The 27693-nt window shown below is 37.4% G+C and overlaps 1 protein-coding gene across 2 annotated transcripts in view; it reads right to left on the bottom strand.

The window, feature by feature from the left end:
• LOC113090818 (gamma-aminobutyric acid type B receptor subunit 1-like) overlaps positions 1 to 27693 on the bottom strand; it is a 112136-nt gene that overhangs the window by 37909 nt on the left and 46534 nt on the right. For both annotated transcript variants that reach the window (XM_026256423.1, XM_026256424.1), the window contains exons 7-10: positions 12348 to 12508; positions 8561 to 8695; positions 6778 to 6948; positions 936 to 1037 (exon numbers count right to left, since the gene is read on the bottom strand). In XM_026256423.1, the coding sequence (XP_026112208.1) occupies positions 936 to 1037; positions 6778 to 6948; positions 8561 to 8695; positions 12348 to 12508 (569 nt within the window). The remainder of the gene's footprint in view (positions 1 to 935; positions 1038 to 6777; positions 6949 to 8560; positions 8696 to 12347; positions 12509 to 27693) is intronic.

The raw sequence follows: 27693 nt of genomic DNA, 5'->3' as shown, positions 1-27693 counted from the left end.
TTTGACTCAGATAGCAATACAGGTGTGTGTGTTTGTGTTTTTGGGGGAATCTTTAAAGTGACAAAAAAACCTAAATAAATAAATACTGTTTAAAGAAAACACAGCTTCCTAAACACATTTCCCACAAATCCTCATACAGCTGAAATTTAGCTATAAGCTAAGACCTTAAAATACATAAATTAATTTAGTCAAATGTCCCTGTATAAATAAACAAACAAAACAAAACATTAAAAAAAATGTAAAGTAATATTTTTTGTTGTTTAAAAAATAAATAAAATCACTATATGATACATTATTTTATTCTTTCAAAGTAATATTATTATTATTATTTTTTTGTCTAAGTTTTGTTTGCTTATCTATTTATATATTAACAAAATAATATAGGTTATAATATTCATTGGGAAATGTTGAATTATTTATTAAAAAATCATTGTATTATGGCTTTACTATAATACTGTAATACTAGAGAATTATAGAAAAAATGCAATTCAAACATCTGGAAGCAATACAGTAATGAGCGTCATGAAAATAACGCCACAATCTTGAAAACAGGCTTAAAAATATGACCTAATCATGCGTTTATATAATTTTTGTTTTTATTCATCTGCTTTTGTGGTGAAATGAAACCTTGTACCCATTTTTGATAGATTTAATCTATTATGGAAAAAGTTTGATTCAATGATAAGCAGCTCTGCTAAAGACAGTAGCGGCAGTTCAATGTTGATTCAGTTCAGTTCAATGACAGTATCAGTGTTGCAGTATTCATCAATTCTGAAATAATTTGATTTATCTTTAAGGCAGAAGACAATAGTGTTCAGTTTAAGTTTTGTTCTCATCCACTAGTGTCAGTGCAGTCAAACTGATGATATTACTGAACATTAAATGTGTGTTTGGCATCAGTATGAGAATTGTTAGATGAGTGAAAGTGAAAGCACCTTGAGGTTCTTGACGGCGACAGCAGGATCCGTGAGGAAACTTTGCCTCACGCTGATCTCAATGCCTGCCTCCTTCACCCTCTGCTCTAGATCATCCAGAGTCTGAGAAAGAGGGAGAAAGAACGAGATTAAAGGAGAACAGGGAAAGAGAGGGAGGGAAAGTAAAGAGCATAGAGATGAGAAAAACATCTGCAGATAGACGGGAGGTGAAAAGCCAAGAGACGGGAAAGAATATTATTGCGGCAGAAAGGCAGAGATAAGACAAGCATGGAGAAAGAAAATGAGGGAAGAAAGAAAATTAGAAAGAGACTGGCAGATTTAATTTCTTTTTGTTGGGACTTGTTTACTGTTTACCATCCTGTGTGTATCAATAAAACAAGCGTGTAAAATTTAATAAAGTCCATATAACCTCAGGCTGCAGCAGGAAACAAAGAAACTGAGCTGAGCTTACATCAGCTACAGCCCACAATCCACATCCCAGACATTGTCTTCGACAGCACACAGATACATTACAGATAGCATACAAAACAACATGCTATACACTGCTAAAACCTCAGTTATGTAAAACACAGCCTGTCTGGGTTGCAAAACATTCAAGCATTCACTCCACAGAGTTTTGGTAAGGATTGTGTCTTCCCACACTAGAAGAAAAAAATGCTGTTTGTAATGCGATGAAATCTAGCCAAGATGTTAACCTAAATCAAAGGAGATCCTTTCTTGTAAAAGAAACGCATGCTATTATCAGATCACATTAGCCAGAAGTAGGGTGGTTTCAATGTGGGGGGGGGGGGGGGGGGGGGTTCAATTTGATTCAAAAAGTTTTTTTTTGCTCATTCAGAATCTGATCTGAATCTTGATCTGAATCAATCACAGAAATACTTGGCTCGTTTAACAACCATTCGACTTGTTTATACGCATATATAGGATTCTTTAAAGGGTTAGTTCAACCAAAAATGAAAATTAAGCCATAAATTACTACATCCTAGGTTTACTGTATATGACTTTCTTTTTTCAGACGAATTTAAAAGTGGTATAATGCCACTCAGCGTGTGTTGCACTGCATCGGTCCTTGAGAAGTTTAATAAAAAGCTCATTTATTAATGGCTCACATGGCTCCGAGGGATGAACAGAGGCCTCCTTTAGGGAATCAATGTGTTTTTGTAAGAAAAATATCCATATTAAAAATGTTATAATCACTTTAATCAAATAATACTTTTAATCAAATTTTAAAATAACTCTAACTGGATTTATATGAAAGAAGAAAGTCATATACACCTAGGCTTACTTCAAGTTAAGTAATTTATGAGCCAATTTTCATGTTTGGGTAAACTAACCCTTTAAAGGCCCCCTGTGGTCTTTAAAGAGATCAGTCTCTGTTTCAAACATATAACTGAATTAGTCTAACATTGATTCTTGCCATTGTGTATCGTTTATTACCTAAGTTAACTGAGTGCAAGTGGATCATGTCCGAGCTGATGCGATTAAATGGAGGCGTTTACTAATTTGCATATTCATTTTCCTATACTAAATGACTGAGGTAAAGGTGTAGAGTTATATTCAAGCCATTTAAATGCATGAATAAACTTTTTTTTCACTGAAAAAAAAGTTTATGTATGTTATTTATGTTTAAATGTCATATTTTGATTCAGTTTTAAGGGATAAAATTTGTAAGTCATTGCATCATTACCTCATCTGCAAGTTGCTTTGGATAAAGTGACTGTTAAATTATTAAAATTCAATATAGTGACTAATTGCCTTAATCTTAGTCAGGAAAAAGACGGCAAACTACACCAGCTTAAGGCCACATACTGTATAATTATAAAGAGAGAAGCACTATCAACTGACTTTAACCCTCTGTAGTCGATTAACGCGTATACGCGTTATGAGTCATTTTCTCCTGATAACCCCGAAAAGAACTTAAATTACACTTTCAGTTTTAGTCGTACACATAAGGGTCTACTTTTCTTGTATGCAGACATAATAACAACAGAACTTTGTGCATTTATAAAATAAAGATAACAAACAAGGTGTGCTGTCTGCAGCCTCGGTATGTGCTGATCTTTATTTACAAACACGTCATTAAAATGAACTGTAACTCAGCAAATACTCAACGAAGAGACATGAGAGAGATATCTATAGAAAGCTTGATATGTCTACCTTTAAACTAAACAAGTGCTGCCGAAAACAAATATTCTGTGATAAAGTAATCCATATGAAAACAATGCAATGTCCGTTTTTCACGTCTCCCTTCATTATCTTCTAATGTTCTATTCAGATTCTAATGTTTCACTGAAGCGTGCGGCTTGTATACGCCACACAACAGAAGACAATGCAGCCAGACTGTTCTTCAAGGTTTTTTATTTTACTGTTTGCTTCGTGGTGAGAGGAATAAGAAATAATTCACCCCAAAAAGATGTGATGAGGATTACCTGTGAATTTGAGATTTGGATTTCCTCAGAAAAAAAAGAATGAAGCACTTTATTCAGCAGAGATCATAAACATGAGTAAGTTTCTTTTTATTTATTTATATACTTGTACTAGTTTTCACATAACGTGTAACATTTTACTAGTTAGACTTTTTCAAAACTATAATTCCTGACTAAATGTATAATCAAGTGAAACATTATTAAGTTTCAATAACAATATACACTACTACTGTAGGTTAGGGATGTATATTGTCATTCCTTACTTACTTATTTGTATTTTTTTTAATTGTGTTTTTTGTTCTGTCGCTGTCATTCTGTTGTACTGCAGAGCTTCTGTCACAAAAAAAATTCCTCGAATGTGTAAACATACCTGGCAATAAAGTAGCCTGACTACGTCAGACTTCCTACTTGCGCTCAATTTCATTTCGCTTCTGTACTCAGTCTGATGCAGCGTCAGAGCTTTCTGTTTGCCACCGGTCTGGAAACAGCCGGGCCATAGATGAAAAGAGCCGTGATGTAGATGCTTAGCGCCGAGTTTTACATTGTAGGTTAGAGAAATCGAAAACCAAAACGACCGCGGAAATGGGAAACGAGACACGGGATGCAATTCGCTCTGTTATGGAGAACATTCAACTCTTTTTCAAAATGCAAAAGTCATTTACAGCAATGTTCTCTCCGGTATAGCGCTCGCATCATCATGTGTTAACAACAGGTTTACAGTGGAAGTTCAATCATAGATTTGAGTTCGATGCATGATGTCTGTGCTTCGATGCGGCTGTACAGGCGCATAACATATGTCATAACTAAACGTATCTGATTGGCTACGGGTAACCAATGATTTTAAACTTCAGACAAGCGCCCCCTAGCGAGAGAGAAAACACTTCTCTATTATGCCATTCCAGACTCTGTCTACGAAGCAAAGTGAAGTAGCAGAGTCTGGTATTACCAGGCATTACCAATAAAGCTCATTCTGATTCTGATTCTGATACTATACCATTCAAAAGCTTGATGTAAATAATATAAATGTAACAAATAAATGTATATGTAACAAATGTAACAAACAATGCTGTTTTTTTTCAATTTATCCCCCCAAAAAACTGAAAAAATATATTCTCAGCTCTTTTCAACATTAATAATAATAACAATAATAATAATAATAATAATATTTTTTTTTTATTTAATTTAATTTAATAATAATCACTTTCTGTTCACGTGCTTCGGATGTGTCGCTCAGAAAACCCTTTTTCAGAGGTTTGCACTGATATGGGTTTAAAAAAGCATGCAAATACACTTTCGGCATGATAAGACATGATAATCTAAACCAGAGTTTCCGCTAGAAAAAAATGGTGCCGGTCAAAGTGACCGGCAGAGGTTTCCTTTTCCGGAAATTTTGATGATATGCCGGTCAGGTATCGCCTCTTAATTAGTCAAGGTGAGGAAAACTGGAGGCAGGCTATGTAACGTAAAAAATGACATAATCAGGCCGCCGAACGCAACATGTTTATTAGCCTAACTTTCAAATAGACGGAAAAAAAACATTTTCTACTATGGTTCATTTCTTCATTCGGATCTATTTGCGATCCATTCCATTCTAAACAAACAAAGCATATGTTTCGTCCTTGTTTCATTATAGATTAAGATAATAATTCATAAATGAACGCATAATTATCAGTGAACTTGATAAAAGTTGCAGATATGTTTTACATGCATGCACAAACAAATGCCTTTCAACTTATGTGTGCAAAATTCAGAATGAAATGAATGTGCAGCAATTTGTACAAATAGAGATTCTAGGTCTACTATACATGTTGTAGACATTAAATAAGCTTATTTAGTTTAATATTTGTTAAAATATTATAATGTTATTTTTTAATTTATGTTGATTATGAAAAGTGAACCGCACGAGTAAGAGTAAGATAAGATGCGCAATATCGAGAGACATGGAGTGGGTCAGACATGATTTTGACCACTTAATTAAGTTTTGTTTAGTAGAAATACTTTTTTGAAGTGAATTTCGTTTTGTATAAATTGTATCTTAATTTAAAAAAAAAAAATTTTTATCAACCAATTGCCTGGATTTAATACATAAGAAGCAAATATAGCAGACGACAGGCCTAATCATGCAGGCGCCCTCGCGGCCACTTGCATTGCTAGTGAACTGGAGTGCATCTCATCCTAATTTAACGAAACTCAGCGTAGGCCTCACAGACATGAAATATATCTTGAAATGTCTTTTTAACAATTTAAAACGATTTTTTTTTTTACCTATGCTAATTACACATTAAATTCAGGTAGGCTACGGAGTCGCTGTCCTCAGTGCCCAGAAAAGCGCTGAAACGGAGATGAAAGGGGAACCCGTTTTTATTTTTATTTTTATTTTTTTTTATTGGCTTATTTTAACTGGCCCATCCAGTTTTCTGGAGGCCCACCTACAATCAAAATCCTGGCGCCGCTAGTGCTTCGCAGCGGTCTGATATCAAGAAATAACAGACCGCATTCCACATTGGAATTCAACCAAGCCATGTAATAATGTTTAATAACTTTCAAACGAGCCTGTTCCTTCATAACATAACCAAAGTTCGGTGTATTTTTGCTTTATACATTTTAGGCTTATTCTGAAATTCAGATTGTGTTGGGGGGGGCGGGATTATTAGGCAATTTTATTCTGACAATTTGACCGGAGAGATTTAATTTTGTCGGACATTTCATTTTTTTTTCGGCCAATGTCCGGCAATTACCGGACAACGGAAACCCTGATCTAAACCAAACAGATGTTATCCGAGGCACAAGTTGTAAGGGCTCAGCCCTATTCTGGAAAAGAGGAGCTGAAACTTCACAGACACATTCTGGGGACAACTGAGACTCAAAATTAATTATTGACCAACCAAAACAATTCACGATTTAAAATTAATATTTTAGGTCAAGATCAATGCAAATGGAATTTGCAATAACAAACATGGTGAATCGAAGAAAATGTTGTCATAATGTTGCATTAAAATTTTATAATCCAGCTCTGAAACAATTGTTTTTTTGTTTTTTTTTTGCTGACATCATAAAGGCTGCCTGTTTTTTCAACCACAATACTAAGTGCAAACTCTGGTATGAAATGCCGACCTGACATGATCCAGGATGAAATCATGTCACGCCCTACATTTTTGTCTTCACTGAATATGCTGATTCACTTGGAAATACACATACATTTAAAATTTGTCACATTATAGAAGTTAACTGGGTTTTGAATGTCATTTCATGCTTTAATGACAATTGCATAACTGTATGCATGCATAACTATGAGGAGAAGGACTTTGGACCAATGGCGTTTAAGTGTGGATGAGGCTACCCAACACAAGTCTGCAAGCTTTTCGTTGCATGGTTAATGCTTTTAAAACATCTGTACTTGTATATATCTTACTCACAGAGGTGAAGACTTCAGTGGTCTGCTGGATGGTGGCAATCTTGGTCCACTTCCACTTCTGGAAGAGCTGCACTCGGGTGGGGTTGTGCAATGTGGCTGAGGGGTGCGTGCGGAAGAAGGTGGGGAAACGCTGACGGTTGGACAGTGCTGGTGAACTGGATCCGTAGGACAACTGCAAGCAAATATCAATGGTTCATGAGAAATGAGCACTAGAAATACATTCACACATTTCCACTGTACAGACACCGAGACCTTCGAAGGAAAATTAGAAACAAGCTAGTGAAGAAAAATGTGCGATAAAACCACCTGCAGGAAAACCAGTACCCAAGGCACTAAATTATCTCCTGTTAGGTTAATCACAGTTCACTCAGAACAGCTTTACTTAACATTGGGGGATGTAGTGTGTAAGAAAAGCATGCAAAGCTGTGATAAAAAGTTTAAATCCAAAACACAGGTGTAAAATGAATGAAAAAAGAGGTTGACATTTCAACATTTCCTGTTTTATGTTAATCAGGCAGTCAAATCAGATGACAGCAGAGGGGTTATAAATATTTTTCCAATAACTCACTGTCATTCACAGATGCAGTGAGACGTCGTTGAGTGACAGGTCTGCTGAAGGGGTGGAAAAAGGGAGGGTTTCGAGGCCAGCAGGGGGATATATAGGTCAAAACTCATATGTGAAGAGAAAAAGCTCTCAACAGATATAAAAATAGAGCAGGGCATGAAAAATAAAGAGACTGATTTTCAAAAAATAAAAAATAAAAATAAAAGATGAGGCAGTGGGAGTGCACGAGCCATAAGCTAAATAAAATGACAAATGTCTGGAAGCCATTTCACTGATTTCGGGAATTTGAACGAAAGTGTTCTGAAATGAGAATGCATTTAGCTCATTTTCACTGTGGCATAACCTTTTCAGGGATTAGACCTGTTGGAGAGTTCAGTTTGTGATGTACAGAATCATACAGAAGTCAGAAAAACTTAATGCTGGTGTCTACAGGTATGTTCACCTCTTTAATGTTTTTATTTTTTTTATCTATGTCAATGATCATGTTAATATAGTGTGATTAATTCTGAACACATCATATGTTTTATTTAATTCTGAGTACATATAATTCATACACATCCTGTCTGATCTTCCTCTTTATCTCAGAAGAACTGACAAACTCAAGCTGTGGACTGTAATTCAGTGATTGTCTTACAGTATGTTCAATAATATGAGATAAAAAAAAAAACAAATAATATATTAACTTTCCACAATAATGTATTCTTTCAACAACAACAACAAAAAAACTTTTGCATGGTAATGTACTGTATATGTTTTTAGGTATAATTTTATAAATGTATGCATGCATTCACAGAATTTCCAAGACTTCAAATAAAGAAATACGCATTCTAAGTTAAAAGAAACTTTGAAAGTTATATTTCCCAAAACAATCGAAAGTGAGAAGCTATAATTAATTTCATAACTCTTGTGTATTTTCTCTACATCCTTGCAACAAACAATCCCTGTTGAAATCTATGCATTAACATCCTTTTAATCTCATCTTTTAGTATTAAACCTATAACTTTTTGGATCCCTGATATCTAACCGCTAGGCTGAATCACCTCATTTCTACAGTATTGCTTTCACTCCCCCGTCTGAAATTTTAAATGCATTTTTTTATGCAGAAAATAACATTTTGTCATCACTTTAATAAATCTTGAGTTTTTCCTCAACATCCTTGCATTGACATCTCATCAGTGAACATTCAAAGCGAATGAGATCTGATGAAGAGAAAGCCCACCACTATGAGGTTCCACATGCGCGCGGCTTCGGCCACCAGTGTGGACACAGAGCTGCAGCCTGGCATCAGGACGATCTTTATGGGCTCCGTGTACAGCAGGTCATACAGCAGCTTCGTGGCCTCACCAGGATCACACTGAAAGCAGAGAGAAAAACCCTTTTAAATACATAATCTATATTCAGATTTGAAACACAGCTGTCACTATTCATGAGGCATTTTGCCACTCCATGCTCAAACCTGCACACCTCGATAAAAATAAATAAATAAATAAATAAAAATAATTCTCACTGTATTCTTCTCTGCTACAGTATATAGGAAAGTGACTTCATTTCATACTGAATCACTTAAGTAGAGATATATCTGCATGGGAAAGCATAACAGCAAACATGGATAAATCAATAAATACTGTACATAATGTACAGGAAACCTAATTGTAACCTGATTGTCCTTGTATGTTATATGTTGTATGGTATTATTGGGCCCCCTCCTAAAAGCTTTTAATAGCTTCTTTGGGGTCTCCCCTTTTTTTACACATTAACCTTTCTATAACTATTGTAATTTTGTCTTTAAAATGATGACGTGTGTGAAAGAAATAAAGCAATCAATCAAAAAACAGCCCAAGCCTTCCAAGGACACATGCATTTGTTCATACACAGACCAACAAACAATGTTTGTTTGCTAAACGTGGATTCTCATCAGTCTTTAACCTGACGCTGACAATCAGCATCTTTTTTCCCCCAATTTGTCTTAAAATTACTGTCAATGAAAAATCAGTATCTCATTTAAATGATAATAGTAGATTAAAGCCACAATTGATCATGTGTCGAGAGCAAACTTGCACAGTTGCAGCCAGTGGCCTCGAGAACAGCCAGAATTTCTAAAGCTGGGCTTTTGTTGTTTTGGGAACAAAGAACAGCTTAAACAGGAGCAAAAGCTATAAAGAATAAAAACAAACATGACTTTAACATGATTCAAGGCTTGATTGGTGCAATCTCTGAGCAGACTCTCTCCAGACTCCCTGGGGGTCGTCGGCAGAATCATATCCCCAGCACGGAGACTTTGTTTGGGCTCTGACTTTCCAACCCTGAGGGAAGCCATGCGTGAGCCTTACACTTTAAAAAGCACCTGGGTTCCACAAAATCAAAACAACTGCAAAAACTGAATTCTATTTTTTTCTTAAAAACAGAATAAAGATTATCCTGAAGATAGGAGGAACTTATTTAACAATATATTTGACTGATCATAAAAGGTTCTAAGAAACTACACAGAAAACAAGCCACATTTATGTAATTAAAATACAAATTTCTACTACAAAACTATTTTGTGATCTTTAAATTATACAGTAAAGACTTTTATAATGTTACAAAATATATTTCAAATAAATGCTGTCCTTGTATCAGTTCCTGCAAAAATATTAAGCAGCACAACAGTTTTCTACATTGATAATATTCAGAAATGTTTCTTGAACAGCAAATAAGCACTTTCTTTAACAAAACCATGACATATGATAAAAAAATATTAATTAACAACCTTTTTCCATGAATAAGAAAAGATGACATTGACATCATTAAACACTAACTGTAACTATCTCAACATGCAATATCATTGAAGAACAAAGTCAAAGCAAAATATAGATTCAAAATTAAAAACTCCCTATATATAAAATCTCTTTATATTTTCTTCAACATAAAAGAGAAGAAATAATTTAGACCTCTGCGGGTTTTCATGCTTGAGGTTGCAAGATGTCAAGAATTTAAATCCCCCCATCACAGCTTTTCTCCAAAAAGGACACATTTTCTGCCTAGCGTTTACTTTCAATCTAGCAACCATACGCATGGTCTCTCTGTGGAAAAAGTGATGAATTATGATGAACTAAAATCAATGACAAAATGTTGGATTTTAGTGATCTCCATTGTGATATTCTGCTCAACTATGGTGCCAAGAAATATTAACTTTTTGTTGTTGTTATTTTAATAGGAAAACAAGAATATCATTTGGAATTATTGCAATTAATATTAGGATTTTCAGTGTTTTGTTTTTTGAGAGAAGCTTCTGAGATTTACAAGTTTTCATAATGTAGAGATTGTGTTAATATTACATTATATGATAATATAATAAATCAGGAAACTAGATGAGGTAAAAAAGTGCAGTATTTATGATGAAATTTCTCAAATGACAACAATCATGATCAGTAATCACAATTATAATTTTGAGCAAAATAATCATGGTTAGCAGTTTAACCATTATGCAGCATGACTAAAATTAAACATATTCATTGACTAAAACTAAAATTTATTTGGGACTTGTCTAAACAAAAACAAAATATGATAAAAACTAAAAAGGGCATTTGAGACAGGCCCATACTAAATTACAAAACAACTGACAAAATGAACTCTATGGACCCTTTTTACAGATGAGGTGTTTTTCTTCTTTTTTTTACCTATAAGAGTAAATGGGAATTTTAAAAATATATTTGTTGTAGTTTCTCTTCACTGCTCTACAGGTCCAGTCCATACTTATAAGCATGCCCCCCTCGTACCCTCCCCGCGCAGAGCCAAGGACAGCCCAGAACTACACTGAGCACAGGTTTTAACGAACATCTGGGTCTGAATATCTAAAACCCAACTCAGATGAAATGTTCCTGCTCGCCTTAAACCTCCTGATGACACAGCGCTTTCCTGCTCTCTAAATGTAGCTGTCCGTGGTGCTGAATCCTAATCAGACGCGGCTCTCTGCGTGAGAGTGTTTCTGTGTGCATGTATTCATTCGGATCCACAGGGGTTCTGAGTACATCCACCGACTGCTGGGGATCAGAAAAGATGCTCTCAATATGTCCGAGTGCAGACGGAAGAACGGGACTTCATACATCTATAGTCTCAGACCAGCCAGCTAATTTCTCCCATTTATCCATCTGACTCTGTTTATGCAATAATCATAAATAACCATGCTTCTTTCTCTCTTTTGTCAAAGAAATCTGTGGCCTTATGTGTTTGTTTGAACAGCAGTGGTCTTGGAAACTGTTGTCATGCCAACCTCCACCCCCAGTCTCTCCTCCTTCTCCTGTATCTTTGAAGCGGGGTTCCAATGCAGACCCGTTCCAACCAATCACGGCGAAGCTCTTAGCAACACCGAACAGTCACAGGGAATTAACTGTTTGCGCTCTGCATGTATCTGTATGTCTTTTCTGTCTAAAACTCTGGCTTGCAATCTGCATATGTGTGTGTGTATGTTTGTGTGAGTGAGAGAGAGAGAGAGAGAGAGGCAGTATGCATTGGCATCTCTTGTGCGGGGGAGGAGGGACGCAGGTGGGAAAGATGGAGAGACATAGAGAGAGAGTGAAGCCAATGGAAAGATATGAACAGGGAAAGCGGAAGGTATATTGGGCCACTATGAATAGATATTTTCCAGCAAACCTCAGGTGACAGCATAACTAATATGATGCTGTCAAAACATTCCTCTGTGCAGTTTTAATGAAGTCACACTGAATCAAGTACAAATTCCCATTTAAAGAACATTATGTTCATTAGCTTCCACCAAACCCCTATTAGCATACTACAGCTGACCTAATATGCTGTCGTAAAATGTAAATTTGCTCAGAAATCTCCTGTGAACACAAATCTTCAGCAAGCCACTGATAATGACTCTCCACACTGTCTGAATAAATAACATCAACAGCAAGTAAACACTCTTATGGAGTGACTAGTTCGGTGCACACTCAATTGCATGCTATCAAACAGTTTACATAATGGAAAGTAATTAAAGAGGCTCACATGCAGTGCTCACTTACCATACTGTCGTAGTAGATTAATTCAAGCTCATACTCCGGAAGAATATCCGTTCTCTTGTTCACCAGATCCAGGGCCATTTGGGCAGCAGGGAGACAAGCCTGGCCACCCGGCCATCCTCCGCTCATCGGGAACAGGGCTCCAATGTAGAGCTTCTTCTTGCCTAGAACCGGGCAGGACCAGGAGAACAGTAAAGTAAGGGTGGCCAAAACAAAGTAGGAAGTTGATACCAAGTGCCGTCCTCTGCTGTGATGCCAGGATAGTTTGGCCATAGTGGGCATGAGTGTGTGCCAACACAGTTTATGTTCTTGATGTTGTTTTACATGAAATTTTTACTTATATATATTGTATATATATTGGATAGTGTAAAGTTTAGTCTCCTTCAATACTGAAATTATTCATTCAAAATCTCACGCGAATGCTTACCCCGAACTCCTATATATATTTAATATACTTTTAGATGCACTAAAATCCACTTTTACATTTTCAGCTTGGATGCGTTTAAAATTTAAACACAACATCGATGACGATTCAAAGGCATTTGGTTTAGATTTTTCTAAGTGACCTGACAAAACTATAAACTATATAAAAAACTATAAGCGTCGCGTTAACAGGTTCCGCGTACTGAACTATTGCGCACGCACAGCTCGTGAACGCTTAAAATGTACTAAGTTTCAAAGGTTCACCAAAGTTTTAAATAGCCGACATTAAGCTCGTGAACGCAACTGACGTTAAAAGTTAACGTGACGTTACAAAGAGTCTAAAGAAGCGGTTTAAAATGTAACAAGAGAGTACATCTACCCGAAATAACGTTAACGAGCGGGAGCGCTAAAAACAAAAACAATCTGTCGTTGTCGCAAGACTATTTCGTGCTGTAATCTATACTCACGCTTCTCCCGAACCCGGAACGAATCGAGCACAGAAATGAACGTTACGTGTTTGTTTATGGAAAGCGTCGCGTTATCCACGATCCACTGGAATCTTCTGCGCGCGTCTTTAATGAATTCGGAGTGAAACCCGATTAGCGCGATATATCTTTGTGGCTGAACGGTATAAAATCCAGTCAGGAAACAAAAGAAACGATAAACGAAGTCACGGCAGTGAGTGAGTGTGTTGTGTTCGTTGGATGCAGCAGGAGACTGAGTGAGACTGAGAGAGAGAGAGAGAGAGAGAGAGAGAGAGAGAGAGAGAGAGAGAGAGAGATGTGCTGGTTTATAGAGAGGCAGCGCGCGCGCGAGAGAGAGAATGTGTATGTATGTGCGTGTGAGAGAGAGAAAGTGTGAGAGAAAGAGAGCTGGAAACGAGTGTGTGTGTGTGAGAGAGAGAGTCGTAGATGTGTGGGTCTCATTTTCCTTCTCCGTTTCACAGAGCACTTTGAATTTACAACCTCTTAACACAACCACTCTGGTTTATTACCCACCCTTCTCCCCACCTCCTTTCCCGCCAACTACACCCAAACCATCAGATCCACATTTTTCTTTCTCTCACTGTCTATTGCTCGGAACCTAATTACAGACGTATTTTCATTCAATAACGTCTTCCTTCCCGCAATTGCATCCTTACATTCTCAGTCGCAGTTTAGTCTGATTTCATGTCACTCACATTTTGTTGTTGTTTTCCAATCAATATAAGGATTGGATGTATCCTGAACCATTCTAGACAAAAACCTGCTATACCCTACATTATGAATCACACGCTTCGTTTCTCTCTCCCACACACCCTCATCTCCACTGCACCATCTATTTCCAAACTCCCAGCCACCGCTCACACTAATCCTGCACCTTGCAGCAGATACATCCTGGTAAACAGGATCCATAGACAGTGGCGGCTCCAGACAATTTTGATTGGGGGGGCAATGGGGGGTCCTGGTCATTTCAAGGGGGGTCTCATGAAAACCAACAAAAAATACAGTGCACACGGCTAATAACTGCATATTACTGCTACTAAACAACAAAAACAACACAGCATATCAACTACTTTGTTTTTAATTAATTAATCAATTGCATTTTGCAAACAATATGCTCAAACTTTAAAACTTTAAAGGGTTGGACCTAATCAATAAGTCCACCTTAAATATTGATACAAAACATAAAAAACTGATACACTGGAATATAGTGATTCATATTTTTATTACTGTTGTAGTTGTTGTCTAAAATCAAACACCTTTGCAATGTAAACAAATGACAGGCTACATTTGTTATTCATATCCTTCACACTGCGCTTTGATGTCAGGTATATTATGCATTTTTTTTATTGCCATTTATATTTTTACATTTATTTCCAGAGAGATATTATTGAGTTTACAGGCTAAAGTGGTCTTGCTGTTGTAAACACTGTTGCTATTGAAAAAAAAAAAATATTTGCATCACATTTAAAATATAATTATATTTTAATTCATTTCTGAATAGTATAATGATAATTCAGAGAATGAGAAAATCTGAATAAGCCTTACCAGTGTTGTGATAATTATTTTTAAGGCACTCTATGTGTTAAAAAATAAATAAGTACTGTAATATAATAATAGTGTAGTCAAATAACATAAAAAAGACCAGACCCCTCGATACCTGTGAAACTTTTCTCCCTCAAACAGCACACTAGCGTTACTTCTACACAGTACACACAGCAACATATCTGCATTTTCTCACATCACATCGTTCTAGTAAAATAATAATAAGTAAATAAACACCAAAATCACTTCGCTGAGAATGAAACACCACTTACCAGCTGCCGCAGGGTTGAAAATATCCCTTAGCAATTAAAAAAATGAGCGTTGGATGAGGTCGTCGTAAGGTGAAAGGTCATCATGTTGGTCATTTTATTTACGTCTAAATTATTATTAATAAATTGTTCTAATATTATGATTGGGCGTGGGCAGGCATTCACAAAAGGGAATGTTATTACAAAAAAAAATCGAGGAAATTTTGCTTTGACAAAAGGGCACTTAAGGGGCAAAGGAGCAGGTGCTCAAGAGAACCGGTTCTTTCGGACAGTTCGATAAAATAAAACTAGTTGGGGGGAAAAAAACGGTTCACCGGTTCTTTTGCGCTCGATGTAATGTAATTCGCGACGACTGCCCTTCTTTCAAGCCTTCGATTTACCCGCGCTCATAAGACTAGCACAGAATCAGTTCAGAATCAATCATCAAAAGAATCAGTTCGGTTCAGACGAGCTGTGAGTCAGTCTGCTTCACGTTGAATCACACATGCGCAGTATCATCAGCTCCTCGGTTCTCGAATCGGACGCGTCCGACAGAAACGATTCTCGTTCAGTGTACGAATAAATGTAGAAACAATTATTATTTATTATTATTCTGCGTAGTTTGAATATATATTTTTTATATTTATCCCGGATATATATATATATATATATATATATATATATAAAATCAGGAAGAGGGTGGGGGGTCAAATGGGGGGTCAAGGCGTTTTTTGGCAGGGTCTTGAGACCCCCCAGGACCCCCCCTGGCGCCGCCGGTGTCCATAGAGGACTGGCTACATGTGCCCGACTGTAGTCTTCAATAATGTATCTCCAAACTGATGGTCTGACACCAATCCTTCGCTTCCTCTCTCTTCCTCACCTTCCCCCGAACCCAATGTTTTTCCACCGAGCTGAGTGCCATTTTTCTACACATCCATTGGTTTTGGTAACACATTCGCCCTCTCACTAATCCTGAGAGGTGATGAGAATTGCTGTTTTCTCCTGCTCCGTTTATTCCCACGGCTGATCTTGCAACTTCTCTTCTCAAAAACACGGATAGATCACATTGATACTCAAAGTTAGGAGTGACATGTGCCATGATCAAGCAGACTTTGAAATGAATAACGAAATTCCAGGCAGAAACACGAGATATCGCTTTCGCTAGATGCCTTGGGGATATTCAGATTGTTCCACTGATATATTTTCACTCACATTCTAGACAAAGCTGATTAGTGAATATAGAATCTACATATTTTAAAACAATGAGTCAATGTTTTGTTTGTTAGGGAAGCACTTTAGGCTCAACTGGAGATGGAATAGCAGCAGAGGTTTCAGGCCACCTTTCTGTTTCTCTCTCTCTCACAAACTGTTCCGATTTTCACATTCTCTCCAATATTAAAACCCACAGGCACTGGTTATATATCAGAGAACTGGTATTAGCTTAGCAGCTGCTGCAAGTGCCCTGGGGTTGTGCCACAGATGAAATACACCCCTGTATGTGTGGCGCATGCAGAGTGGCGATTAGCCTCCAGGGTGGCACTAGCCCTCAATTCTAGACTCGTTTACCCAAAAGCCTATCAATTCTAAAAGAAACTTCATGAAATTAGGTAAGAATATGCAACATACGATTGTAAACATGCACACCAACTTTTATGGTGATTGGCCAATAGGTGGCACTATAACAGTTATGAAGGTATAAATTATATATTTCTATGGTAAATTATTTGACATTGCTAAAATGATGTTTTTCAGCTCTGGAAATTGGAAGAATTTTAGCACTTTTATTGAGATCTAAGGCAAAAGGTCTCATCCTGAATGGTCAAATAAAAAATAAAAAAAATGCACAAAAGTCATCATAACACCTTGTCACTTGCTCCAGTGTTTTATGTCATTGGAATCCTTTTGATCACACAAAAACACATACTGTACCTCTGATTTAATTTCCATCATTGAAATAATTCCAGCATATTGAATTTTTTGCAAAACACTATTTTTATGAAATAGTCCTAGGTTTCTCACCTGATCACAAACAAACCAGTGCATCAGAAATCTCTACACATGGAATATAAATAATAAAAAAAAATATTTTGATTCATTGCTGCAATGGTACAACGAAACCAGTTTATTTAATCCATGTCAACCAATAGGATACAATGCCCATCACAGCATCCATATATAAGTTCCTTCAGTATTATCAACAGCTTTGTGATGGCTCAATAGCTAATTACCCTCCTCCATCCCCAGCTCCTCCTTTCGTCCAGTCAGGATTCAGCCTACTGATTCCCCTTTGAATCAACTTAATTTCTAAAATGTTTACGGCAAATTATTGAACATTTATGATATCTGCAATGCATTTACGTTGGTTCTGCTATGTTTACCCTAGGGGCTTATTGCTGCTCTCCCTTCTCTTATCCATGTTAGGCAGCAAGGAAATCCAGGGATTTCTTGCCCAGAACAGAACTATACCAAATCCAAACTGTATGTCAATTATCAATCATTTTTGACAATAGTGGTTCTGAGAGAAATTACAAAAGGTTGTGGTAATTTTTCTTAATTTTGAACTATGATGTTTTAATGTCGGTACAGCAAAATCACTGACTCAGTTCTGGATTTTTGAATTATAATTAAGGTTTTGGTGAAATTGTTCACGGCGTTCCAAACAATTAGGTACATTATAAACCAGTGTAATATAATTCCTGAATGAATTAATCTTACCAGCCAGTTATTAATCAAAAACATGCAGCACGATCAGTGTATTCCTATGATTATAATGAACCAGTTCTTTTTAGTGAATCATAACAATGTTCCAGACCATTAAAACATTTGTTCGTCTTCAAAGACAAATTAAACACAATAGATTTCTGTTCACAAATATATTGTAAAATTTATCAATATGAAATGTGCACTTCAATTCAGGTTTTCTCTTCTAAGTGTTTTAAAATAAAACCAGTTTTAAATAGTGAAGTGAAGTGACATTCAGCCAAGTATGGTGACCTATACTCAGAATTCGTGCTCTGCATTTAATCCGTCCAAAGTGAACACACACACTGTGAACACACACCCGGGAGCAGTGGGCAGCTATTTATGCTGCGGCGCCCGGGGAACAGTTGGGGGTTCAGTGTCTTGCACAAGGGCACCTCAGTCATGGTATTGCCGGCCTGAGACTCAAACCCACAACCTTAGGGTTAGGAGTAAAACTTTAACCATTAGGCCACGACGTCCCCCAACGTTGGATTCAATAGAAATACATTAAAGGGGAAATCAGATGCCCATTTTCCACAAGTTGGTATGATTCTTTAGGCTCTCCATGAAATGTCTGCAACATATTTTGGTTAAAATTGTCAATGGTCATTTAAAACGATACCCTTTTTACTAAAAACAGCTCTGTTCACAGTGACCTATTTCGGTGCATGTCTCTTTAAATGATAATGCACTATTGTTCACCCCAAACCTCTCTTCAATATATATATATATATATATAATTTTTTTTTTGGTGCATTACCATGAAAAACAAATCCACTGCACCCTTTTATGCTCACTTTTACATCCAACCTCAAAACACCTGTATTGATTGCAAGACACTGTTGTCGCTACAGCTGCTTGAGCGTGGAGAAAATAGTGGACATTGTACAACTGGCTTAACTGAGATTCAACTGATACGATCTTGTCTGACGTGACCTGCCAGAACAGAACTACGCTTGATTTCTGTCAGGACCGCTGTTGTCAACGATGATTGACAATTAGTATACAGTTTGGATTAGGAGTATGGTTCTGTTCTGGGCAAGAACTCCCTGTGCATCCATACAGCCTAGCATGGATAAGAGCAGGGAAAGCAGCGATAACACCCCAAAACAAAACCATATGCTGATATCCCCCAACACAAACTGACAGCGGAAATCTCAATGCCTTAAGCAACAAGTATTTTGCGCCATTAAAGGGCACTGGAGAAAATCAATAGGAAAAAAAAGATGCCTTTGTTCTGCTTATTTGAAGGCACAAGTGTTCAAACATTTTAGCAGCTGTCCCACATACATTACTTACGGTAGAACCGTGATGACAAATACAGGGGCACGGCAATATTTTGTAGCCTTAGTATCGTGATACTACCGTAGTACCAGTAAACAGTGCAACTTTAGAAAGCACCATACTGGTATTCTATCTTTTTCAAAATCTGAGAGATAAATATTCCCTTTTACTGTCCTTCTATTGCCATGTCTTTGTGTGCATTTGCAAATAAGAGGACTGAGTAGAATGTCCCGGGCTGCTTAGAGTAGGATCACGACACAGCAGACTGGATATCACCAGAATTAATATGGATATCTTCACATGCTTTTTGAGAAGAATGTCAAGGTTGAAAGCAACTGGGGGAATATGAGGCAAGACTGCCTCTCGAGAGAAATCTTGCCGCTGTCATGCAGAGCCCCGCAAAGCTGTAGCACGTGGAGGTCAGCAGCTCTACCCCACAATCCCTCTGCATACACAAAGAGCTGGCAGCAGGCTGCCAACGTCCCTGTGGGCCACGTTTCACTGTCTTTGCCAGTAATTCAGACACCTGATGCACCACATTGCTGCCTTAATGGGACCAAGTAAGTCACTTTCTTCAGATCTAAAGGCATGGATCATTTTAAGATACAGCCATATCCACACTGTCTACTGGTTAGTGGCCAGTCAAATGGGATTGGTGTTAAGATAACTGCACAATTCGACATCTAATCCTAGTTTAAATGGCGCTGCAGCCAGATATCCTGTGTTTGATGGGCTCACACTCACAGTTGGAGGAATGATCTAAATCTCTGTCATTGTGTTCCTGTTCTCTGAACCTTAAAAACACAGATGGGAATTGCAATGAATTAAATGTTTCTGGTTCCGCTTCTGGTTCCTAAATGGTTCCATTAATGACTCTTTAGTTTAGTTCTTTAAATGAATAATAATTTGGGGGGAGAAGTGATGTCTTCTTAAAGGCAAAGAATAAATGCAATCCAATAACTTGTCTGCTATATATTGAACAACAATACTAAACAAACAGATTCTCTAAACCAACTGACTTGATTAGATTGATTAGTTCGAGTGCCATTTGTTTGAGACTACACTGTTTGTGCTATATGGTTTTGATTCACCAAAAATAACATAAGAGTCATTCATTCAGGAATCAGACTACACTGATTTTGGTGCATGTTTCTGATTTACTTGAAATAACTGGCTCATAAAAGTTATTGATTCATGAACTTAACTAAGTTGTATGTTTTTAATTCACTAAAAAGAACTGACTACAATCAGACAACACCGGTTGTTCTGTATGCTTATGAATCAATAAAAAGAGGTGGCTCACTTGTTCAGGAATCAGACTACATTGACTCTCATGAGCCAGTTCATTTTAGTGAGTGTAAAACCCAAAGCAAAGGGGGGACTTATTGGTGTCATTCATTCAATAGTTGGACAACATAGATTTTACTGTATGGGTTTGATTTAGGCTACTAAAAACAACCAGGTCATGAGAGTCATTTAAATAACAAAAACGACAACTTTATTCAGCATCGTCTTCTCTTCCAGGTCTGTTGTGAGCGCTTTCACTGCAGTTTAGTGATATCTGGTTCGCGAACGAATCATTCGATGTAACCAGATCTTTTTGAACCAGTTCACCAAATCGAACTGAATCGTTTGAAATGGTTCGCATCTCCAATGCGTATTAATCCACAAGTGACTTAAGCTGTTAACTTTTTTAATGTGGCTGACACTCCCTCTGAGTTCAAACAAACCTATATCCCGGAGTAATTCATTTACTCAAACAGTACACTGACTGAACTGCTGTGAAGAGAGAACTGAAGATGAACACCGAGCCGAGCCAGAAAACGAACAAAAGATTGACTCGTTTAACAAATTCTAACCGACCCTCTGATGTCACATGGACTACTTTGATGATGTTTTCCTACCTTTCTGGAAATGGACAGTATACCGTACACACAGTTTCAATGGAGGGACAGAAAGTTCTCGGACTAAATCTAAAATATCTTAAACTGTGTTCTGAAGATGGACGGTAATGAGTTATTAATGACAGAATTTCCCTTTTTGGGTGAACTAACCCTTTAAGGAAGAACCTGGTTTGCATTTGTGCAATATTTCTCCTACTGGGCCAAGTTGGGGATTGTGCTCATAATGGGATACAGCTAACAAAACACACATGCATTACAGAATACATTTGTACAGGAGTTTTTGTTATTATCTGGCCCACACCTCAAATCAACTGTCAGTGTATATCTGGTCATTAAATTGTGGGGAAATGTCAGAATATACTGAGAGGTTGCCGGTGCACAAGCTGATAAATGAGCTCTGCTGTAACCAACCATCAAGACAGATTGTGTCGAAGAAAATGACACCCCATTGACATCATATTCATAAGAAAGACTTTCATTTTTACGAAGAAAGACATCCTCTGCAATTACAATCGATTCTTTGACCTTCACAGAGAAGCGGATATATGTGAAGTGACAGGTGGTTGCTGGCTAATGATCATGGTCGCGTAAGTCGCCATGCCATGCCACGGCTGCAAGGTCACAGCGGGACACTGTGATTGGCTGTTCTGGTTGCCAGGTCACAGCTGGGCAGCTTGATTGGTTCTTGAGTTTGCCAGGTCACCAAACACATGATAGCAGGCAGGCGGTTGTAAGGCGCCAGTGATATGCATTACATTGTGAAGTGCACAAGTGAAGAACAAAAGTATCTGTTGTTAATTTTCACAAGGCATAATTAAATAATAATAAAGGTTGACTCAATATGCGGAGGAGAATCAAAACCAGACATCTGACTTTGAGTAAATAAATACCCAATCCCCTACAGATGGTTTGTGCTGCGATTTCAACATCCAGCAATAGCCTTCCCTCTCATCCCCCTAGTGATCCTTTTATTTGCCCACCACGGAGTGCGTTCTCCAAACAGATTTGTTAGATTTGACACCAAATGTAATTTGCTGCTAAATGCCAGGGTTCAGGATCGCATCATCGCCTGTTCCCCAGGCCTCCCAGAAGTAAATGAATTGTAGAATATCAGGAGACAGATCACTCAGCCGTCATGATGACTGAGGAGCCAAGGAACGTTCAAACATGGACGGAAATGCACTGCTCGCCACCTACTTCCACGACATAGAAGTTTTAATCCATGTCTGTGTTTGACGCTTTGATAACAAAGCAATGTCAGAATCTCTCCATGCCGGGATTGTATCACAGTGAGCGAGCCTCAACCGCATCTCCTGGCTGCTCTGTTGAATTGGAGTGTGAAATATGACCAGACACTGCTTAATAACACACCTGTTGTTTTGAATGTCTGTCCCTCTAAATCCTCCACTAACCCACTGATGGTTAACGCTCCTGGCTAAAATGCGCCAAAAAGCGGTGTGCTCTAAAGCATGTGGTTCTCGTAAATGACTGTTAAACTCAGTCTGTTAATTTCATTCAAACACATGCAGTTCCCATATCAGAGTGTAAGTTCCATTGTTTGCATCTGGTACTCTCTACACAGTGGACAGCAGGTAAAAGCAATTTTTGACAACGTCTTTTAAGTCTTGCTGAGAAAATATTCCAGTGCTCCACTCTTCGCCATCGCCTTTGATGCACTGCATGCTGTGGTTGCATTCTTTTTCTACACTTACTCTGTAATGAGAAGAATGACCACAAAACTACTTGACATGAATGCGTGCTAGATTAAACTATGTGGTTTACAGAATTTGGTTGATCTCCAAACTGTCTCCTGTAACTGCCTGCTCCACCTCCTCTTTCTGGTTTGGATTACACTACAAGGCCTAATGCACAATGTCTGTTTATATTCCATTTTGATTTTTAACTAATAAGTAATACCACGTAAAATCGACGAAAACCCCTCTAAAATGAGCTATAAATAATTATAATTCACTAATCTCTGTAAATGCCAAAATGACCTTTATGAATAGAGCTAAGAATTAAAATAAGAATTCAAACACGGTTACGTGTAAGTCAGTGCAACCAGATGTAAGATGTACCCAAGCATTCAAACTATTTTTTTTTTAAGAATTACTAAATTCAATACATTTATAATGTTACAAAATATTTCTTTTTCAGATAAATGTAGTTTATATCAAAATATTAATCAGCACAACTGTTTTCTACATTGATAATAATAGGAAATGATTCTTGAGCAAATCTGCATATTGTAATCATTTCTGAAGGATAATGTGACACTGAAAGTTGAAGTAATGATGCTTAAGGATATATATATTAAAAAAATTAATTAATTAAAAAAAACACCGGTGCCTTTGGATTGTAATAATATAAAAAATATGTTATAAATTTTAACTGTTTTTGATTAAATAAATGCAGCTTTGGTGAGCATAAGAGACTTCTTTGACAAATATAACCAACCAACCAACCCCAAACTTTTAAATGGTAGTATATGAGATTTAAAACCACATTTGGAGTGGCCCGATCAGATTCCAAAAATGCTGATCTCACAAGTGTGTTTGTCATTGCTGCAATCTTCAAAGTTTCACCTCCGCTGCCATCATTTATGCCTATACTTTCACCCTACCTTCCCCTTTATCTTCTCCTCCCGCTTCTCATTTGGCTGGATGTAGTAGCGATAATGTGATCTGCCATGCTTCAGTAAAACACCCTCTAATCTCCCTGCCTCATAAGTAGAGTTGGACCCTCTCTGCTATTCCTGGCTCCACCATCCCTCATGTTTATGGTCCATCTCTTATGATGCGTTTGTCATCGGAGAGCTCGTTTCATTGTTCGAGAACCCTTGTGTTTTTGCACCCTCCATGAATAGGCAGAAAGGGAATAAGCGGGATTGATGGCGAGGTATTTTCAGGGTCTCCAAAGGGAAAGCGTGAACCTGAGGGAGGGAAGACATTGATAAACCATGTAACAAGTTAGATTTGATTACATCAGCATCTTCTCCTCCAAGCGACTGCGGTGATGCGTGAAGCGTGCGGCGTGTTATTAAGAGGCTTGTAAAGAAACTCCTCTCATTGGTTCTAATACACACATGCAGCAGGGATAATTGGGAAAGGAAATTCACATAAATGACATTGTAAACCTACTTACGCCACATTCGAAGCATTATTTCTCTTCCAGCCGTGCGATCGGCACAGTACAGCTCATTATTTTCAAATAGCCTTCAGTGGCAGAGAATACTTGTATTCAAATCAATGGTCACATTATTAAACATACACAAGAGCTTGGCAGGGTAATAGAGAAAGTGTGAGTGGGATACGTAGAGAAGGAAGGAGGAAGGAGGGGGGGGGGAGCCGGCAGCTGAGCTGGTCTCGAGGATTAGGATGCTATGTGGATCATTTCTCTCAAATGCAGGCTACAGGTGAGCCACTTAACCTAGGCGATACCGAAGATCAGCTGACATGATGGAGGTCAACAGAGACACTGATAAATCACAAAACAGATGATGCCGGCTTCACCCCACTTTCAGGCCACTGCTGCCTTTCCATCACCCAATCTGGGAACATCGTTGTCGTTCATACCAATATGTGGAGGTGAGTGGATCTGATTTCAGGATATCTGTGCTACATTTAACCCTGAGCATTTGTGAACCTTGGGTTAGAGCCACTTTTAACCCTGGGTTAACCAACAATTCACACTAATTTGGTGGTTATAATTGCTTTTTGCTTTTTTTCTTACAAATTCAGCATAACAATTTGAGTGAAAAGGTACTGAAAAAAATTATACATTAATCAAAGAAAAAAAGAAAATCTTAGTGCAGAATCTTAAATATATTTTTTCTATTGTTTAATTTTTATTTATTTATTTTAAATTAGTCAAAATCAAAAAAAAAAAAATCCATTTTTTTATTAAGTGGTTTAAATTAAATTCTAAATTCCTGATTGTCAATGTGGATGTTTAAATATTAGGGGCGAGTATGTTTTTCTTTTTAAAAAACATCTTTAATATATATATATATATATATATATATATATATATATATATATATATATATATATATATATATATATATATATATATATATATATAATGCTTACCAAGATTGCATTAAGATATCTGTTTTCTTTGTAATATATTTTACAAATCTATTTTATTCCAGTGATGCAAAGCTGAAATTTCAGCAACATTACTTCATTCTTCAGTGACTCATGATCCTGCAGAAATCATTATAATATGCTGATTTGCTGATTAAAAAACATTAATTGTGTTTCTTAATATTTTTGGGGGAACCATACATTGTTTTTTCTGTACTCTTTCATGACAGCATTTATTTTATAGTTATTCTATACTATTTTATACTGTACTGTCACTTTCAATCAATTGAATGTGTGTGTATGTATGTATATGTATATATATATATATATATATATATATATATATATATATATATATATATATATATATATATATATATATATATGCAAATAAGGATGTATATGGCATATTAATATATTAATATATTAATACTGATATATTAATCTGAAGGAAGTATTTTAAAAGAAAAAAAAAATTACCATTTCAGCTTTAATTACCAACTCAGGGCTTAAACAGCATGCAACATGGAACATGATAACCCAGGGTTAAAAATCCAATATGGTATATGAGATACTGAGTGTGCTGTCAGGGGAAGCAGCTGTGATGAGTGTGGCATCGTGTCGATCGTCACCGGTTGGTGTTACAGATGTGTCATTTTCTGGAAGTCAGTGTGGCAGGTGTCTTAACGTATGTGGCAAGTCAGTAGCTGTGGTTGTGTTGTATTTTGGTGATGTGTGCAGTGGCAGGTGCAGGGACTGGGTAACACGGACAAGAAAATAGCAAACAGGAGGTTTTTTTGACACACTGCTGTAGGTGCAAGCCATTTCTGCAAAACCAGAATTCTTTGATTGCTTCTCAATAATATATCGACACTTTTAAATAAAATGCGACTTAAAAAAATGAGGAGAGCTCAATCTAACCCTTGTTTATTCTCTACGGTCTCATTCTCCTGCCCGACTGCACACGGATTTCACAGACTTCTGTTGAGAATGAGATTAAATCCATGGATACAGAAACCTGTTCCAGGTTTGAGTGGGCAGTGCACTGCGAATGTCATGTAAATGCCATTGGGGAAATCAATCCAAAGGGAGACCTTTTTTCTTGGCTACCCGTGAAATTATCACACACAGAGAGAAACGCAGCACTAAACGGACATTCAAAGGTGCATCGAAACACATACACACGATGAATTAAAACATACTCTGACAAGCACGGTGCTTTCATTCACACTGAGATGCTTTCATGTGATGACCTTTTACATGCTGTGAGCTCCGTCGATAGGTGGAGAAAGAGAAAGAGAGAGAGATAGAGCAGGATCACACCGGCTCTGTGTGAATCCTCTCTTAATTAAAATCCTCTAATGCGGCATCCTGAATGTTGAGAGTGGACCAATCACAGAGCTTCATTTTCAACATCAATATTGAACGGCAGCATCTCCTAAAGTCCTGTCTCCGGAGGGCAGCAGTGTGCTTGTCTAATGACTAAAAGCCATAACAAACACCAAACCTTCATTACACTCATTCTTAGCCACCTATTTCATCAATCAATACATCACATTATCCTATCTCACCCAGTAAAGACTAATGATATCCACAGACAATGCCTGTTCCTTTTTCATGACCAGACAGTGCATTCAATTCCAGAGCTTTCAATACTTCCTCTGGTCTGATGCTGTACATTGTCATTGTTTAGATCTGAGCGGCTTGTTAGTCATGCTTGTTAAGGCAAGCATCTCTATAATTATTACTCATACTTAGGGTTAGTGATGTAAACAAGCCCCTATCCTAAGTATTAAACGTATACATCAAATTTAGCGACTAGTTGGGGAGTGTCTATAACTTTTCTAAAGAAGAAGACTTTGATTTTTATATCTTTATACATTTTGGTGTTGCTAGGGTGTTCTTGTTGGTTGGAAGGTTGTTCTGATATTCTGGTTGTTATGTGTTTTTAGGATGCTTTAGATGGTACTAGGCTGCTCTGGAGTTGTGTCAGGTTCTAGCCAGTTGCTAGGCATATCTACAGTGTTTTGCCTTGTTGCTAACAGAGCAATTCTCATCAGCATCATTGGCAATTTTGTGTCATGTGACTTTTTAGATGGATTGGCTCATTGTTTGCGACTGAGTGATTTCCATCTGTGGCCGAAGTAGCCTTAAGTAATGACACACGATATGGATTAGCCAGTACAAATGTAATCTGTAACACTTAAAGGTTCGTATGGATCAGTATAGCCACTGCTGTGCAGGTAATCATGACAGGTGGTAGCAGAAAGCATGTGATCACCTGGGAGTGTGTTTCCAGCCAGGTAAAAACTGTGAGAAAACGCCATTTACTGAGTAGATGTAGTGCATAAATCATCTACTCTTCCCATCCCTCCTCCTAAATTGCTTTTTCTCTTCCATCCTATCTCTCTTTTCCAACAACCCCCTAGTTTTGTGCCCCCTCTCCTTCTTTTTTCCCTTTACCCTGCTTTCACTCCCTCTCTCTCTTTCTCCATCTCATTTCCCCTCCTTCATTTTCATCCTCCTCTCTTCTCTCATTTCCTGGCGGCCAGCCCTCCATCACCCTCTCTCTCAGTGTGCAGACATCACTGCCATATTGGGACAGTGACACCTCCATTAATCAATTTAGCAAA

This window comes from Carassius auratus, unplaced genomic scaffold (assembly GCF_003368295.1).
Source record: "Carassius auratus strain Wakin unplaced genomic scaffold, ASM336829v1 scaf_tig00214021, whole genome shotgun sequence".
In the NCBI taxonomy this organism is placed as follows: Eukaryota; Metazoa; Chordata; class Actinopteri; order Cypriniformes; family Cyprinidae; genus Carassius; species Carassius auratus.
Note: the sequence above shows the minus strand (reverse complement) of the source record. Positions and strands in the feature narration are given on the sequence as shown.